The sequence below is a fragment of the Coptis chinensis genome, chromosome 6, assembly GCF_015680905.1.
Source record: "Coptis chinensis isolate HL-2020 chromosome 6, ASM1568090v1, whole genome shotgun sequence".
In the NCBI taxonomy this organism is placed as follows: Eukaryota; Viridiplantae; Streptophyta; class Magnoliopsida; order Ranunculales; family Ranunculaceae; genus Coptis; species Coptis chinensis.
In genome coordinates, this window is record NC_141461.1 from 4,576,974 (window position 1) to 4,595,497 (window position 18,524).

Genomic DNA, 18,524 nt, shown 5'->3' on the forward strand with positions numbered 1-18,524 from the left:
CTTTTACTTTTCTCTCTGTTTTTTTTGTATGGTTGTATATGGTTGCTCCATTCTTTAAGTCAGAGTAGATTGATTTACTGTGGGTGAAACACGCTAGGAACCATGGAAACAAGAAAATCCTTGATGTCTGGAAAATATCATTAAGGTATCTGAAAAGATGCATCAACTTTTGAGGCAAGAAGAAGGAAACGTAAGATATGGTTTTGAACGCAATTTTTTTTTTTTGTAGTAAATGAGAGGATGACAAAAAGAAACTTTACATATGGTTTCAACAGAAAGTTGAGGCTTGAGAGTAAATGACAGAAGGATAGACGTGACATTTAAACAGGAAGCTCGGTTTAACCGTTCAGTCTCTTTTATGTGCTTGCAGTTTCCAGAATCTTTTATATCCGCATGACCAAATGGCTTGGAGCTATTAACGTATTGTTTCTTAGTAATATTCTCATTAAAAACAAAGAAAAATTCACTATATGCCTATACGGTTGAGAGACCAATTGTCGGCCACTGATGTTGGTCGTATTGTTTTCCCTTGTTTTATTTCGATGTAAGAAGAAATAAAAGTGCACATTAAAGCCTTTCATTGAAAAGGGAAAAAAGAACACGAAAATGGTTTTTTGTTATGATGATCCCAACGACAGTCATATCGCCAAAATTACGACTTAACTCGAAGCCATTTGTATTATATGATTCACCGAAAAATTCATTGCAAGTTGCAAGCTCCAACTCTCTATAATGCATATCTTCTCCAGTTAATCCAAACCCAAGATGGACTATTTTCTGAAATTTAGAAATTAGAACTTTAAAGTTCATACAATATTTTCTAATGAAATGGATACACACCATAAAGGCTTTAAAATGAGAAGGGGTAAAGATTAAAAATACCTACTTCACCAATTTTTTTTTCTAATTATTTACAAACATGTCAACCAAACACAATTCTCAAATACAAATCCCCTGCCCCAACTTCTCTCAACCCGGCCTCCACAATCACCACCAGTTTGGTTTTTCCCTAAACTACTTGGGTAATACCAGAAGAGACCTTATTATGATGTGTTGTGTCATCACTGTACCATCCATGTTTGGAAGAATCATACTTTTCTCCATCACCCCATAACGCATAAGCTTCTTCACCATGCGCAGCATCATCACCTACCAATAATTCCTCTTCTGTCATTCTTAATGGAACCACAAACGGAATCAGGTTGCAGATAATGGAAGTGACAACCACATTCCAACCTATAATGAAAGATGCGCCAACAAGTTGTTTACCGACTTGCGCTCCACCTGACCCTCCATACACTGCACCTCTTGAATGGGTAACTGGCAAGAAGAGTGCACATAACTGTGGCTCGGCAAATATGCCTGTCAAAAGACCACCTAGGAGACCGGCAACAGCATGAGTGTGAAAGACACCAAGTGTGTCGTCGACTTTTTGAAGTAGTGTCCATTTCTTGTGGACAACCATCATTGTAAACCATGGTATGCTTCCTGAAAGAATCCCCATCACAATAGCAGCCCATCCTTGAACAAGACCTGCGTAAAGAAAAGTTTCAGTTTCAGTTCGCTGATTTTTCATATGACCTCAATACAAGTATCTAAATAACCAGAAATTAGAGGTTTCTTTACCAAACTATCCAGTCAAGTACCACTTTTTTGTTCTAGAGCGAAAGGGTTCCTATTATCCTAAGCTCCCTAAGGCCTAAAGTTAAATTTAGTCTAAACTCTAAAACCCCACATTAACTGTTCATTGACTTTGAAGAATTCAATTAGTGTATGTTACTTTCCCATTCTCTTACTGGACGTCAAATTATATTTGTTTCTTCTTGCACTCGAAGATCGTATAATATGCGCAGATCTGTTCAAAGTAACCCTTTAAATTATTGAAATTCAACTATTAAGGAACGGAATTGAACGTTTATGTTAAGTCTATATTAATACTTTAAGGATTTCAAGACAAAGCATTGTCTCATTTGCAAGAAAGGCAAACCATCACGATTTAATATATATAATACGAACATAATGTTAATTCGTTTTGTCAATATCCCTATAATGTCCATCTAACATCATTTTCACACAAAATTCTGACACAGCACACAAAATTATCCAACGATACCAACATCCTGTAGTTTTGATATAATTAATGCTTTGGAAGAGTGCAACATCTTGGAGTTTTTAACTACTTCAAGATTAACTTTTTCAAAACAAAACGTAGTTGTCCTGATAACAATATATGAAATATCAATTATCAAGTATGTATATCCCCATATATATGAAAGCAAAATATGGTTCTTCTTAGTCGAATTGCATCAAATAAATTTTACCTGCACCAGGAGTTATGCATACAAGCCCAGTAATCATTCCTTGAACAGCTCCAATAACTGAAGGTTTCTTGAAAAAAATAACATCTAAGCAGGTCCATACGAGAAGGCTTGTTGCAGCACAAATGTTAGTATTCAAGACTGCCATAGAAGAATCAATGTTTGCTGCATAAGGACCACCACCATTGAAACCTGCCCAACCCATCCACAACAATCCTGCACCAGCTAACATCAACAGAACGTTGTTGGGGGGAAATCTTTCTCTATCCTTCCTTAAACGTGGGCCCACCTAAAACATCAAAATCATTCAACCAACCACCTAAAATATCTTGGAGCTCCTATTATTCTTTCTAGGAAGAAAACTGAGGATTTGAATTATTTATTGGACAAGGTCCACTCTAAGATTAATGGGTGGAGGGCAAAAGTCTTCTCCCAAGCTGATCGATAGGACTGTGATTATAAAAATAGTGGCGCAAGCCATGCCTCTATATGCCATGTCTACCCATTCTATTCCACAAGGCATTTGTGACAAGATAGATGCTGCTTGTAGATCCTTTTGGTAGCATGGATGGAATAATGATAAAGCTATCCATAGTCCATACCACTAAGATAGGAGAATCTATGTAAACCTAAAGACTAAGGAGGGTTAGGTTTCAGGATGTCAAAACAGATTAACAATGCTCTCCTTGCTAAGTTAAGCTGGAAGGCCATGACTGATAGTTAGTCCTTATGGTATAAGACTTTTAAAGCCATTTACCACACTTGGTGGCCAGGCCGGAGGAGGTGGGAAAGATCTTCCTTACACTGCCTCTTACTTCTTGAGAGGGGTGTATAAGAACTTCTCCACTATGGGTCATGGTTTTATTTGGTGTATTGGGGATGGAGCTCATACCAGAGAGCTTTCTGATCCCTGGGTCCTAAGCATGGATAAACTTATTCTCTTAAGAGATCATTGCTTAAGAGAAGATCTGGATCCTAATATGAAGGTGAAGAAACTTTTCACTTTTGATAGAGATGCATGAGATATGACTAGGTTGGAGAATTTGTTTCCAACCAAGATAGTCAAAGATATAAGAGAGGTTAGTATCAGACCTCTTGGAAACAAAGGTTCTGTCAAGTGGATTGGTACTAAGAATGGAAAGTTTTATGTTAAAAGTGTTTTCAAGCTAAACCTACCAAATAGCTGTGAAGGACAAAGCTCTACTTATCAACAGAAAACTATGTCTAGGATCTGGACAGCGGATTTGGCAGCCACCTGGCAAATGTTTATGTGGAAATTGTATATAGATACTACCTTCTGGTGATGTAGTATATACTAAACACATTGAAGACAATTTTGATTGTCCTTTTTGTAGGAAAGAATGTGAAACAAGTTTACACTTTTTCTTCAATTGCCAATGGATAAGGGGTCTATGGTTTAAATCTGAAATAAGTATAAGGACAGATGTTTATAATTGGGATACTAGAGGTTGGGTGGATGAGATCATGCAGTGGGTTAAAAGTTATGATAAACATATTGTTAAGTTGGGCATCTATACGCATGTATCCTACTGCATGTTATCTGGACTCTGAGGAATGTATGGAAGCTCGAAAATGCATGAACCTCAAAATGAGGAAAATTTGTTGAGGAAAAGTGGAAAACACACAAGTTGTGGACTAAGAGTTGCTGGGCTTGGGAGAAGGGAGTCTCATCTTATATGTCCTAATTTTATGCAATATTTATATGTAAATGATGAATATAATAATGACTCTGAGTTTGCTGACAATTCTTGGTCTAAAATACAGTTTGATGCTGCATACAATAGGAATACCAGGATGGGAGCTGTTAGGGCTGTTCTTTGGGATAGAGATCGACCGGATGGTTTGAGTAGCTTTCAAGGAATTAAGAGCTGGATCTCCAGAAGATGTCGAGTACTTAGTTGCTGAAGTTGCTCTACTTGTCAAAAGAGGAGTCAACTTTGTCAGCCTACAAGGAGATAGTCAGAGGGTAATCAAAGCCCTTCAAAACCCTGAAGCAGCTAGCTGGAAAATGCTTAGTGTAGTACATACCAAGGTCCAAAATATCGCCAATATATCCAATATATATAAGTATTTTGGTATACTGATATCGATATTTTCGATATATATTCACTGAATATAGAACTTTTTTTTCCGATATATATTGGAATTTCTGATATAAAACTTTATATCGCCGATATAATTGATATATATTATATTTATGATATATATCAGTTGACTTTTTGATAATTTTTTAATATAAATCCGATATTTACAATATATTTCCGATATTATATTTCTGATATATCCGACATTTTAAATAGTTTAGACTGGTCACCAAAAAAATAGATATATACGATATATCCAATATATATCGGTTTTTTAATACACCGATATATTTATCGATATCAATATTTTGGGCCTTGGTCCAGACTGGACTACACTAAGCATTAGTACAGTATTCCAGAGTTCTGTGCGCTACCATTACTCCAGTACAGCTAGCATTAGTACTGTAATGTACTAATGGTAGACTGTCCACTATTCCAATCTACCATTAATACAGTATTCTAGAGTTCTGGGCGCCCCATAATTTTTTATGGATTCCCATAAAACTAGCCAGGCAGGCATCAAGACACCTGGATGGGTGCTTCTCCAAACTGGCTTTTGGGTTCAGATTGTAGAGTGTAGACTTTATGACTTAAAAAACAACAACTAAAAAGTCCAATTAAAGTTTGCACATGCCATGCAAGTTGTTGACGACTACTTCCTCACACTGTCCCATTGCGCTCTTTGATTTGATTATCCATGAAGACCGTGATATTTCTAATGGTTTTAATTTGGATAGTTTGACTTCTAGAGGTATTCGAATTTCCAAGTCATTATGTCACTAATAACAATCATGACAATAATCACAAGAACAGAAAACAATAAAATTTTAACTAAATTTATGAAGTACTAACCCAATAAGCAGCAGTGAATCCGGCAATCCCTGAAGAAAGATGAATAACATAACCACCACAGAAGTCAATAACACCCCAGTGAAATAAAAATCCACCACCCCATATGCTAAAACATCCAATTGTGTAAGAAAACGTCAACCAAAGAGGCACAAACAGCATCCATGCTCTAAAATTCATCCTTCCAAGCAACGACCCCGCGATCAAAACCAAAGTAATTGCGGCGAACACACCTTGAAACCACACCACTGTTGCCATTGGATAAAATGGCGCAGTAACTGGAGTTTCAACTCCACCGTTTTCATAATACTGGGTAGTTTCAGGCAACCGCGCTTGCCTGAGAAGAAACTTTTGACCCAGAGCGGGGCCACCTTTACCCCAGAAGGGGAGAAGCTCGTCCCCAAAAGACATCTTGTAAGCCCATGTGACCCAGCATATTATAACTGCTGCGAAAGCAAAAACGGCCATAAACGCGGAGTTTACTGCCCATTTTTTCTTCACAATACTTCCATAAAGAATCACAAGGCCGGGCATGCTTTGCAAGCCAACGAGGGTGGCTGCGATCATTTGCCATGCGTTATCACCTTTGTTTAACCAGTCTGGTGCCGATGCCGATGAGTTTTGGTATGCAAGCGGTACCACTGTAGCCATGGCTGGAGGCTGAAGTTGGAGGTTGGGCAAGTTTGAAGGGGAGTGATGTTTGGGAAATGATCGAGTATCAAATGAGGAGAAATGTGGACTTGTTTATATAGGGAGGAAAAATGAATATTCAAAGAATGCAAGGTGTACGAACTACGAAGAGAGGATCTCGTGTTAAGATTCAAATATCTAGCTGGATTCTGTTACTACTCCTTAGGAGTATAATAAAAGATTCTAGACTCCACCTAATTACGCAATTTTACTACTTAAATAACAAGAAAAAAAAATTGCGCGCATCCCATTTCCCATTAAATAACTCGTTGTTTTCACCTATAATAAAAAACATAAAGTGGGTGATATTTATTTGTTTCATTGTGGATGCAATACATTATTTCACATTTGATCGATTGTCAATTTCGCATCACATTTTTTAACTTCAATTTTTCCGAGCGTGTATGTGATCATTCCACTAGACAATTTGTTGTGGTACGGTTTGTTTATCAGAATTCAACTGTTCAACTTCTTTCTCCTTAAATCATGGACTCATAGAGAGAGTCAGAAAGATTGGGACTCTTGCATACGATGTTCATCGTACTCGTAGAATCAAAGTTGATTTTCTAACCAGGTTTTCATACGTTAGTCAGTTAGCCACTTAGCCAGTTAGAGAAAAAGAAGTTTATTGTGGCATGAATCATGAATGAGACTGTATGTAACACCAAGGTCTAATTCACATCACTGGATCATAAGATCAAAAACCGTTATAGTTGAAAAGAGATTTATTTCACGTTTGAGAGGAAATACAACTGGAGCCAGGTTGAGAACTTCAGAATCTTTCTTCGAGAAAATAAGAGCCAGAATCTTTCTAGCTATACCATGGGAGGATTCTATATGGTTATTAATGACTTAATGGTCAATTACTATATTAGGCATTCTTGGTAATTTGACATACAAGAAATGTGGTCTGAAATCATATCGTAGATCAACAACCATGATTTTTTCCAATTTTGAGTAAATGAACACCTTTAGTCTTCTTCACCACCCAAATGTTATCTATTTGGGTGGTTTATCGAAAAAAAAAAACCACCCAAATGCCTAGAACCAAGGCCCAAAATATCGATATCGATGATTATATCGGTGTATCCAAAAACCGATATATATCGAATATATCTATTTTTTTTTATGACCAGTCCAAACTATTTAAAATATCAAAAATATCGGATATATAATATTAGAAATATTAGAAATATATTAGAAATATCGGATTTATATTAAAAAATGGTCAAAAAATCAAACGATATATATAATAAATATCAGATATATCGATTATATCAGCGATATAACATTTTATATCGAAAATTCTGATATATATCGGGAAAAAAGATTTTATATTCGGTAGATATATATCAAAAATATCGATATCAGTGTACTAAAATACCAATATATATCAACAATATATCAGATATATCGACGATATTTTGGTCCATGCCTTGAACTATATCTACTAGTATATAGTACTGGTTCATTATTGTGGGTAGTTCGAATGTTTGATAGTGAGTGAATCAAATTGACGGAATTGAAATGTGAAAACACTCTTAAAGACATACAAATTTGGAATTATAAACAATTCTAGATATTCAAGTTAGTAGCAAAATAAGATCAACTACTCATAGTTACGCCGTACACACAAACTACAAGCCTATACATAATTACATACAGACTAATTAGTAAGCACGATGCGTGCTCCAAATTCTCATATGTCATCCATCCACTGATCCACATGATTAATTATTTCAATTACAATTATAATTTGTAAATATAATATATTAGAGTACTCAAATATAAATGTTATTTCAAAAGATCCTGGTGACAGGCTGACAGCTTCCGAACGATGATATCAAAGTTTGACATTATTTAAAAATTATTTCATCATAATATTCCTTTTAATATTTAGGCAAACTATTTAGATCAGAACTCTATGTTTGTACAGTTGTTTTCATAGTCGGATTCTTTTGTAGAAACTAGAAAAGATTAAAGGTGAAGTTGAAGCAGGGGAGCATGAGTTAGATAATTTTGTTTACAGCAGGAAAAGAAGTTATCTTATCAATATCTAATCAGACTAATAACACTTTGTTTATCCTTTTGAAATTTCATTTTCTTTTTACAGTTAACCAAAAGGCAAAAGCAAAAAACACTTCATACTGTTGTTTCTAACGAGAGTATTATGTGTGTTTTAAGTAATAAAATTAAACTATTTGATTAGAAAACAAATTTAATAATTAAATATGTTGCATCAGGCCAACAATTAAGGCTTCTTTTGTGCAGGTTGACAAGGGACTTAGTGTGATCCCTTGATATTTTCTTTATGTGCTTTGAATGTGACTATCTGACTTACATAGATGCGAAAATATATAGAATATTGACTTTTAAAAATAGTGAAGGACTGCACCTCTCTTTGTATCACATTCACAAAATTTCTTTGCAAAACCTTCAATTCAGCATAATCAATTAGTAATTTGCTTAAGTTAAACTAATCTGGCTCTGTACCAGTAAAGAAATCGTACCGATCGCTAGCAACATTTTAGATCTACTGGTGTGCCCCCACTACTATACGGTTCGTACAACATCACTTGTCAATTCATTGAAGCTAAGCAATAGACAAATAGACAATAGTTTTATTTAGGGGTGTTTGGCAACTCAAAAAAAGCCAAAAGCTACCAAGCTACAAAATCTTTTTTTGATTTTTCAATTTATATAAAGCATAATTAAGTGTGGCAAATCACAATTTCGATCTCTAAAAAGTTGAAAATATAAAAAATATATAGTTAAAAATTTGTTTGGCATAAACACTTTAAAGTGTTTCATAATTATCACTTTATAAAATAAATTTGTTTGGTTCTCAATGAGTCAATGACTTGTATACATATTGTATTGTTTCTAACTACTAACAAAATAACTAGTTAGACAAAGTGGAAAACCATCTCATAGGAACAGACTATCCAAAAATCAGTGTTTGGGCTTTTCAAAAAGACAACTTTTTTGTTTTTCCACTTTTTATATTTTTAATTTTCTAATACAATCAAACATGTTTATGGTTTTTGTCTTTTAGAAACCAGGAAGTGGCTTTTGGAGGTGTTGCCAAACGCCCTCTTAATCCCCCGAAGAATCAATAGGAGTTGAAAGTTAAAACCATTCCAATCCAACTCCCCACTCTGTAAGTAATCAAAATACCATTGACCTACAGGCGACATCATTGTAAAAATGTTTGCTTTGGCAATTTGTGAGCTGGAAAATATCAATTTAATTATGAAAGTTGGGAAAATTTGGGTGAGAAACGTCGAAAGAATACAAAAGTAGTATTCTATTGCACATTTAAACTATGTATACATAATCCAATTCACGGTCATTCAACATTTATCATAGCAATCGTAATAAAAATGGTCCTTGCTTTATGGAATATATGTTAAGCAATGGAATTGGCAACTTCTTGTCAGCAATGAAAAGTCTAAGCGGTATCAACCAATAAACAAATTAAAGGAACCTGTATCAGAAGTGTTGTTGTAAGGTTGATCAGTATATAACTAATATAAGACTATAAGCCAGGTCTAATTCTATTTAAAGGTAAGATCAAGAACAACCAAGGTATCATATAACAGTAACTTTCTATAATCATAAACTTTACATGTACTTCTAAAATCATGAACTAATTATTAAATCATGAACACAAGTCAAAGTCCAAGTCCTGAACTCCTTAGTCCCTACCACCATATATATAGAGTAAGTACTGACTAGCAATAGTGAGGCTCTGCACCTCTATCTCTCCAAAAAACAGTATTATATGGATAGAAAAAGGTTTAGCTGAATCAATGGTTTGAACAATCTTATGCTATTTGAACTGGCGCGGTTTGAAACCCATGTGTTTTTCAACACTACTTGAACTGAATTGGCGCGGTTTAAAATTGTATTTCAAAATCGGTTTAGTGGGGACACTTCGCAAACCACTCCACTTCAAATGGCGACGTATGAAATTGTTTTTATATTCCACGCCACTTCAAGTGCTACTATTTGGGTTTTTACAAACCACGTCATTTCAACTCGCGTAGAATGCACTCTCTATTAATTGATAATACTCTCTATTTATAGAGAGTTAAATGTGGATAGGGAGAGAAACCCACCATAACTCCCACCGATTTTGAGGGAATGCGAAACCATTGCACCCAGCCTAAACAAGGGAAATTGCTAAAAGTCAAAAACAAGCTAAGGTGAACAATTACAGCTAAAATTCCATGAAGTACTTTGCAAAAAGTTTAAGTTATATATAATTATAACTCAAAAATACAGTTGGATAGATCTTTATACATTGATCTCTATGAGGACAAGTTCAATAGAGAATGACAGGGGAATGTTGGAAATTTCCAAAATATGAAATGTCTTTGTTCTTGTATATATATGAAAGTCCCATTTGGTTTGGATAAATGGGACAACAGTCCAAATTGTGAAATGACCATGTAAGTATGAAAGGGAAGACTCTATGAGTCCATGGGGTATGACCATGTAAGTATGAAAGGGAAGACTCTATGAGTCCATGGGGTAGTTATCAAATGGAAAGACACATGGGCCAATTCAATGTACATACAGATAGTGTACTCACTGATTATTGTGGACTTGTGCAATGTGTTATTGTTTCTAAACATAGCGAAACAGTGCAAATATAGGCGTTGGTTCGAGTATGTTTTGAACATGCACTTAATTTCTGATTCGGTGTGAAGTGTGTTTGAACAGACACATCACAAATAGTTATTGTGTATCTTTGGAACGACATTGTACCTTTTGGAAGGGGTCGGTCATATTGTATATATTGACAACTACGCCACATTATAGAAATATACTTCAATACAGAGAAATTAAACAACTACTTTGTTAGCGTATAGGCATCGTCAGTTTTTTCCAAAGAATGTTTTTCGGTCGAGTTGGATTATACACAATCTGACACTCAACGAACTATCAATTGGGGCTTCATTATATCCTGAGAACATATTTGTTATACACCCCATTGTGTTTGCAGTTTGTACCGAGGGAATAAATTTTGCTTAAAAGATAGCCGATTCTCCACGCCTTTTGAAGTCATTGAAATAAATTTTGCTCAAAAGATAAATAGCCGATTCTCTGCGCCTTGAAGTCATTAAATCGATACTCCCATTCTCTTGTGTTCTTATTTATCATTGTGCAAGCCCTCAGATTATCAACAATGATCACCTGGTTATGCAAGTTAGGTTTGATCCAGCTTACCCATCCCGAATGATCAACAATCTAGCATGCATTTGATATTTTGATACGATTGTGACTTTTAACCGCTAAATTATAGTCATTTATGATTCCAAAATATCACTAGGCACTCTGGTGGTAGAGATATATAATTTGGAGTGATTTTTTGCTCCCAGCGTTAGCTCCTCCAAGCGCTCCAAGGATATTATCAGCCTTACACATATCATTTATTATTTTATTCCACAAAATATGGTAAGTTACAGATAGCATAAGATCGACAATTTTTTTTATTTTACTTATTTGTCCCTTGTCACCAAAAAAGAAAAAAGATAAAAATATAAAATGAAGGAAAAAAAAAGCCAAGTAAATTAAAGAACGTGTATTCCTTCTCTCCTCATCTTCTTCCTGACAAAAACCAGTTGCTTTCTCCATTTGATTCTTGTACGATAGTAAATATCATTTCATTTGATTAGTGACATTCCAATAAAATGCTCTAAGTGACAATTAAACATATATACTGTCCTGATTTAGAGTAGATGACATTACACAAAATCAATCCACAATATGAATGTATTCGTTGTTAGCCTCAAGACATGAGTGTTGCCCGTATGCCATCTTTGGATTCTAAGGTGTAAACTTGTGCCCAGAGCCTCAGACTCAATATCATGAAATTCCAATAAATTAAGCTTTTGAGAATAAAGACAAACAAGTAAAATTAAACTTTTTGAGAATCTTGTGCTAGATTGGAAGCAGTTAATTAGTTAATTGCCTTTTTTATTGACCTGTTTTTTTGTGGAAAGAGTAATGTGTACGGCTGGTGATTCCCTTGGAAAAACCAACTGGGAGCAAAAAATCACTTGAGCTCATAATTTGTTCACTACAGTATCTGAACCAGATTTTATGTTTTAACTTTATTGATTCTATGCTAAAGGAGAAATTCACCCTAATGTTCATCTATCTTACATATTTTTCCTTGTCATAGTACTTAGCACATATCAAAGTTGATATCCCACAGGGTCGGCCCTAGTTCTATGCTCCCTAAGGCTTTGCATAGAGCCCCCAATATAAACAAAAAAAAAAAAAACCCTGTAAAACTCTTAAAAGCCCACTATAGTGTTAGAATAAACGCAGACAAAACTTAATTTTTCAGACTTTGCATTGAGCCCTTTGAAACACAGGGCCAGCCCTGATATCCCAGAGAATCCAAGTATGTTGAAGCACAACATCAATTTAACTATCACATTTTTCTCATGTTTTTTCTCTGAGGCATACAATCCGTACGTTCACTGGAAGTGTTTTTGATGTAGAAACCAGTTATGTAGTTAAAAACAAATCGTAATTACTCATTCATTGAAGCATCGTCATGTTTGTTATTCAATCCTGCTAGCTTGTAGGCTTAAAAAGTGACTTAATATATCAAAATGTGATTAATGTATTAGATTAGGACTATTAGAAGAATATGAATTAAGAACAAGCAAATACAACCTTAAATGTTTGATACATCTATTTTTATTGGTGAAATATTTGCATAGAAATTTTCAAATTAACAATCAAATCAAATTTTTGCTATTGATATGTTCATACATTTTGGAATAACAAACGGATAATGTGGACGTTGCAAATTCGCAATACCACCATTACAAAATAAATGGACTTAATAAACTCACACTCATACAAATTAAACTACAGCTCACTTCTTCTTCTTAATCTTGTGCTTTTCTTTCTCTTTTTTCTCCTTTTCTCTCTTTTTCAATTTTTCGCGTTTCTTCTTCTCTTTCTCTTCTTTCTTTTTCCTCTCCTCTAGCTCTAATTTATTTCTCTCCTTCTCCTTTTCTTCCTTCTTTCTCTTTTCTTCTTGTTCTTTCTTCCTTTTATCCTTTTTCTTTAGCTCCTCCTTAGTAGGTTTTCTGCCTATGTTGAAACACATTGTTTGTGAGAAGTTTGTAATCTCTTCATGGTGGATCAAAGAGGAAATATAGACTTTATTTTTGTACTTAGTGAATTGGTTTTAAGCGCTATATAGCCAATTCATTTGTTGTCAGTTGTCACTAATAATTTAGGCCATGCTTCTTTCCCATTGCGGCCGTCTAAGGGCTGCATTGCGTTAGCCTTGTACTACACTCTGTCTTCAGTGTCTTGACATATATAGTAGCGGCACACTGCTAGCGTATGGACACTAGTTCTTTTATCAAATGGGCCAGATCAAGGAGGATTTTTTTTTTGATATCTGACCAAATGAGTAGTGATTTTTTTCCAAATTTACCCAAGCTGTTACTCAATTGGAATTAGGAGCCAAGTTTATTTTGAGCACCCACCCCTTCCAGTCTGTTAGAACTTAGAAGTTCTCAGGTGTGAGCAGTTAATCATGTTGCGTGGTTTGTGCGTATTAGAGCAGATTCTTGGTTGGAGTGTGTAATTATTCATGGCTGCAAGTTGTACAGTCCAAGGTTTTAGGTCAATGCATGCAACCCCAACCTTGGACCAATGTAGTCAGTCTCAGACTCCCAGGTCTAACCACATTTAAATAGGCTGGGGTACCACGAGAATATCTTCTAGTAATGAGGGTTCCGAGACCATCCATCCATCCAACGGTCCGAAAATAAAAAACAGAAGGGAAAAGAGAATATGAGTTTGTTTTTTTTTTTTCGAACCAGCACATCTAACGGTCTTGGATCTCGTCTCTATGAGGATATCCTCAGACTAGACGAACTCATTTGAATACACAACATAAATCATTGGACCCACATTCAAAGGCTCTCAACTCTGTTTATCTGAAGATGGTATAAAATTAGTCCTTGAGAACAACCTTTGAATTCAGCGTGGGCTAGCATGAAAATGGAACCATGAGATTTTTATCGATCCAACGTTCTCTCATCATGGCCCAAAGTCCAAACAGCCATCTCGTTCGATATATCAAATCTATGAAATATCAAAAACAGTATCGTATACTTTGAAATTATAATGAAATATCGGTATACTGTTGTAAGTTAGTTAGTTATTATAACAAACTCTTTCTCTCTCTTTCCTGAAAAAGCAAAAATTTGAAGATGCAGCTCAAATTTCTACCTCTTCTCTCCATATTCCTCTGTTCATTATCTCTACAAACAATCCCAACTATTTGTTCACCCTCAAATCCATTAACAGCAAATGGAAAAGTTCTGGAACTAGACGAGTCAAACTTTGACACAGCAATCTCAACTTTTGATTTCATATTCGTTGATTTTATGCTCCTTGGTGTGGTCACTGTCAAAAACTCTCTCCTGAGGTAATATTAATAAATTTCGATTCTTTATTGATTTTCTTAAATGCCCAAGTTGAAATTTTAAGTTAGATCTAAGTTGGTTTGATTCAATTATGTTTTTTCAATATATTTCCTTTGTTTTTATAGGAAAGTATAGTCAAAAGATGATCTTTACACAATTTTGGATGCTGGGTATTTGAACTATGCATTAGTTTATTGAAGATAGAAGTTTATGTTATTTGAAACTAGCTATGAGGTACTAAGGGGAATGATGGTTTTTTATTGGATTTGCGCGAGTGGGGTGTCGGGGCATGAGGTATTGGTTCTTTGTCGATTCGTGTGAAGTGTGTAATATATCTTTGAAAACAGAATGTAGACATGTAGATCTCAGATTGTAGAATGTACTTGATTATAAGAATCCTAATGCAAGAGATGTGTGTTTTTTATGAAAAATGAATTGCCTGCTAGCATTCGTCTGGGGGAATATGGTACAATGAGATTTTAAGCTTCAACTAGTTTCGAAGTATTGAAGTTTTGAAGAGACATTTTATATGATCTGTAGTGCTATTTCTTTTTCTTGATATAGACTATGGAGACAACTTATCTGAGTATTCAGCAATTAGCAGAAAACAGAAGTTTGAAGGCTATCTAGGATGGCCATATTAACGTAAGCTACGAAGCAAAGCATCATATTGCATTATGTCAATTTCTATTGTGTAGGAAATAGGCAATCTTTTTTAAAAAGTTTAAGCTATCTCAATCTCCTATTCACTGAGGTCCCTCTTGCGACTGAACCTCAGGATGGATCCTGATACTAAATAGATCATGAATGAGTGAATAACTATACTAAATCAGAAATTAATTGAAAAACAAAACTCCCAAAAGGTGTATTTTTATTGACTGTATGGATCAACTCTATAGTGATTTTAATTACTAATAAATATGGACATTTCGCCTCTATGTCCGTTCAATAAAGATCTTAAGCCTGTCACATTCCTCGGTACTTGTAGTTGAAGATGGATGCTTTAGCAAGATAGTTACCATAAAGACCTTCATTATGAAATTGCTGTGCTAAAAAGTATCTGACCCATTTGCTGATACAGAAAAACCTCTCTCTTATTTTTTTGATATTGTTTCAGACCCTGTTCCTTTTGCAACTCATTATGTCCTCCTTTTATTTATTATGATTGCAGTTAGATACCGCTGCTCCTATGCTTGCCAGCTTGGACAAGCCCATTGTGATTGCAAAAGTGAATGCTGACAAGTTCAGACGACTAGGGTCAAAATATGAAATCGAGTATGTTACTTGTTGTGTTCTCATTATTTTTTTGAGTCTGCAGAACTTATGTTTCAAATATTTCAGGATGTCGGCTGACCCTTTGTAAGAACTCTGTCTTTCTGTTCACCTGGACTAACTATAAGTTTTTCGATTAACATATTTTTTTTCTTTTTTCTTTGTTTTGTTTCTGATTCCTACAGAATAATATTTCTTTGGTCTTAAGATTTGTAGATTGTATCTTTGTAGTGACAGCTATTCTTATACATTTTTTGGATTTCAATATAGACACTGATTAGTGATCTACTGTGGCACAGTGGCTTTCCGACCCTGAAGATCTTTATGCATGGTGTCCCTGTAGATTATTATGGTCCAAGAAAAGCGGATTTACTTGTGCGATTTCTGAAGAAGTTTGTTGCTCCAGATGTATCTCTTCTTGAGTCAGATGAAGCTATTAGTAATTTTGTGAAAATGGCTGGCACTTATTTTCCTATCTACATCGGCTTTGGTTTGAGTGAATCCGTGATATCTGAACTTGCCGTTGAGTATAAGAAAAAAGCTTGGTTTTCAGTTGCCAAGGATTTCTCAGAGGAAACAATGTTAGCATATAATGTCTACAAAGTTCCCGCATTGGTCGCTTTTCATCCAAGTTATAATGAGCAAAATGTTTTTTATGGACCTTTTGAAGGTGGGTTTACTTTATCTTCTTCTCCTCTTATCAATGAATCAGAAATATGTATAATGCCAAGTATTTGTTTTGTTTTACATAATCACCATTTTTAGTCCAAGTAAAACATAAAGGTCAAACTGAATGACTACAACATGATGATATTATTTTTTTTCTCTTTGGCAGACAATTTTCTGCGGGATTATATCAAACAAAATTTGTTACCCCTGGTTTTACCCATAAATTATGACACTCTCAAGTTGTTGAACGATGATGATAGAGAAATGGTTCTGACAATTGTTGATGATGAGTCAGACGATAAGTCGCTAGCATTGTTTAAGTTATTGAGGGCAGCTGCATCTGCAAATCGTGACCTAATATTTGGATTTATTGGGTTCAAGCAGTGGGAGGACTTCACTGAAACATTTGAGGTCAATAAGAAAACAAAACTGCCAAAAATGGTCGTGTGGAATAGAAATGAGGAATACTTAACAGTAAGTTGATCTTTTTGTCAGAATTAGGTCGACTTTTCTATTTCTATATACTTACGAGCTTCACTGCATAATCTTCATCCTTCTTTCCTTTCTCCTTGTCTGTTATATTTGAATTAGGCTTCTGAAATATATTGATATCTCTATTTCACACTTAATCATGAGCAAATTGAGAACGATATGTTTGTTTATGTATTTTTGTTATTATTGTAGTTATTGTTTCTTGTTTTTTTGAAAACAGTAATATCTTATTTTTCGTACTTTCTCACTATGTTGTGAATTTGTGATGATGCCTTTGGGTCTGCCTTACTTTACAGTTGGCTTTACTTCTTTTTTTCTTTCCGTATTTTTTTCAGTTGTTCTGTGCTTTGGCAAAGGCTGAAGAGTATTTAAAATAAACACGTAACACCATGACTGATAGAACTGCTGAACACGAATGCAAGTAATGTTGTGCACATGTGCTTTTGTTGTTGTGTACTTGCGCTGAGAATTAGAAATAGTAATAATGATGCCTGGGATACCTTCCCCGCCAAGCAACAGTTCACTTACGATGGTCCTTCAGTACATTGATTTCTCTAGGCCCAATTACTTGTTCAATGTCCTGAAGAATGTTATAAAACGATAGTTACCGATTAAAATTTACATAGGTGAGTGCAGTTAATTTTGGTTGCAATTTTACATGTATCTGCTGTATATTTTCATAGTAGCCCTTCTTGGATATACCTAGACAGCATCTTAATTTTACTTACTCTTTTTATTGCGAAATCATTTTCTGGAGGGTTTGCCACTTCAGTGTATAGGTTATGTGCATTGTAATGGCTGACCAATTTTATTGATGGTCTTATGTGCTCTTCTTATTGGATTACCTTATTCATTTGAATGAGAAAGGCAATTACTGAACGTATCTGGATTCTGTGTGATAGGTTATAGACTCTGAAAGTCTTGAGGAAGAGGACCAAGGGTCACAAATAACACGATTTCTTGAAGGATATAGAAGTGGAAGAACTGAAAAAAAACGAATAAGCGGTCCCTCCCTACTGGGCTTCATAAACTCACTAATCGGTGTCAGAACTATTTACATCATTGTGTTTGTGGTTGCGGCCCTCTTGCTTATTCAGAAAATCAACAAGTCCGATGACTATAATGTTCCTCAAACGAAACACGATGATGCAAGTGAGCTTGTTCCAGAGAATGAAAGTGGGACTTATCGACCTGAGGACAAGGAAGACTGAGGATAGTAGGCAAGGCTTAACCAGGCTCCAGGATTGATTTTCCATACAGGGAGGTAAGAGTACTGGAAAAACATTTTAAGGATTTTCACTAACACGGTGAAACGTGGGTTAGTTGACGAGAAGTGTAAGCTTTTCTCCTAATGATTACAGAGGTTTGTGAAATTTTGGGCCAGTTCAGGCTAAAGCTTCAAGCCTTCAATGCTTCATTTATTTTTAGGAGTGACAGCTTAGCAATCCAGAAACCTTGTGGCATGTAAATTATGAGAGATTTGATCTTTTTCATCTTTAATTATATTTCAATCGTTCTTACAATGAGGCAATCGGAATTACAGAATAAGATAGAATGAATGATCATCTTTCTTAACAAGCATATAGTATTACTGTATCCTATCTAATTCTGTTTTGCCACTAAGCTTACCTGAATTATATTAGTCGTGATACTGA

At 35.1% G+C, this 18,524-nt stretch overlaps 2 protein-coding genes and 1 long non-coding RNA gene across 3 annotated transcripts; 2 read left to right on the forward strand and 1 right to left on the reverse strand.

The window, feature by feature from the left end:
• Window positions 1–10: 10 nt before the first annotated feature.
• Window positions 11–349, forward strand: LOC147490930 (uncharacterized). The gene is made up of 2 exons (XR_015200428.1): window positions 11–145; window positions 230–349. It is a non-coding gene; the product is annotated as an uncharacterized LOC147490930 (long non-coding RNA).
• A 424-nt stretch (window positions 350–773) lies between these two features.
• Window positions 774–6,001, reverse strand: LOC147490931 (ammonium transporter 3 member 1-like). The gene is made up of 3 exons (XM_086569576.1): window positions 5,276–6,001; window positions 2,322–2,607; window positions 774–1,533 (listed from the first exon to the last, which is right to left on the reverse strand). Exons 1-3 carry the CDS (start codon window positions 5,921–5,923, stop codon window positions 1,010–1,012), a joined length of 1,458 nt encoding a protein of 485 aa, XP_086425702.1. The 5' UTR covers window positions 5,924–6,001; the 3' UTR covers window positions 774–1,009.
• Window positions 6,002–14,162: 8,161 nt separating this feature from the next.
• Window positions 14,163–18,447, forward strand: PDIL5-2 (PDI-like 5-2). The gene is made up of 5 exons (XM_086565974.1): window positions 14,163–14,438; window positions 15,608–15,711; window positions 16,008–16,378; window positions 16,544–16,851; window positions 17,772–18,447. The coding sequence occupies exons 2-5, from the start codon at window positions 15,626–15,628 to the stop codon at window positions 18,078–18,080; spliced, it is 1,074 nt and encodes a 357-aa protein (XP_086422100.1). The 5' UTR covers window positions 14,163–14,438; window positions 15,608–15,625; the 3' UTR covers window positions 18,081–18,447.
• The last annotated feature ends 77 nt before the right edge of the window (window positions 18,448–18,524 follow it).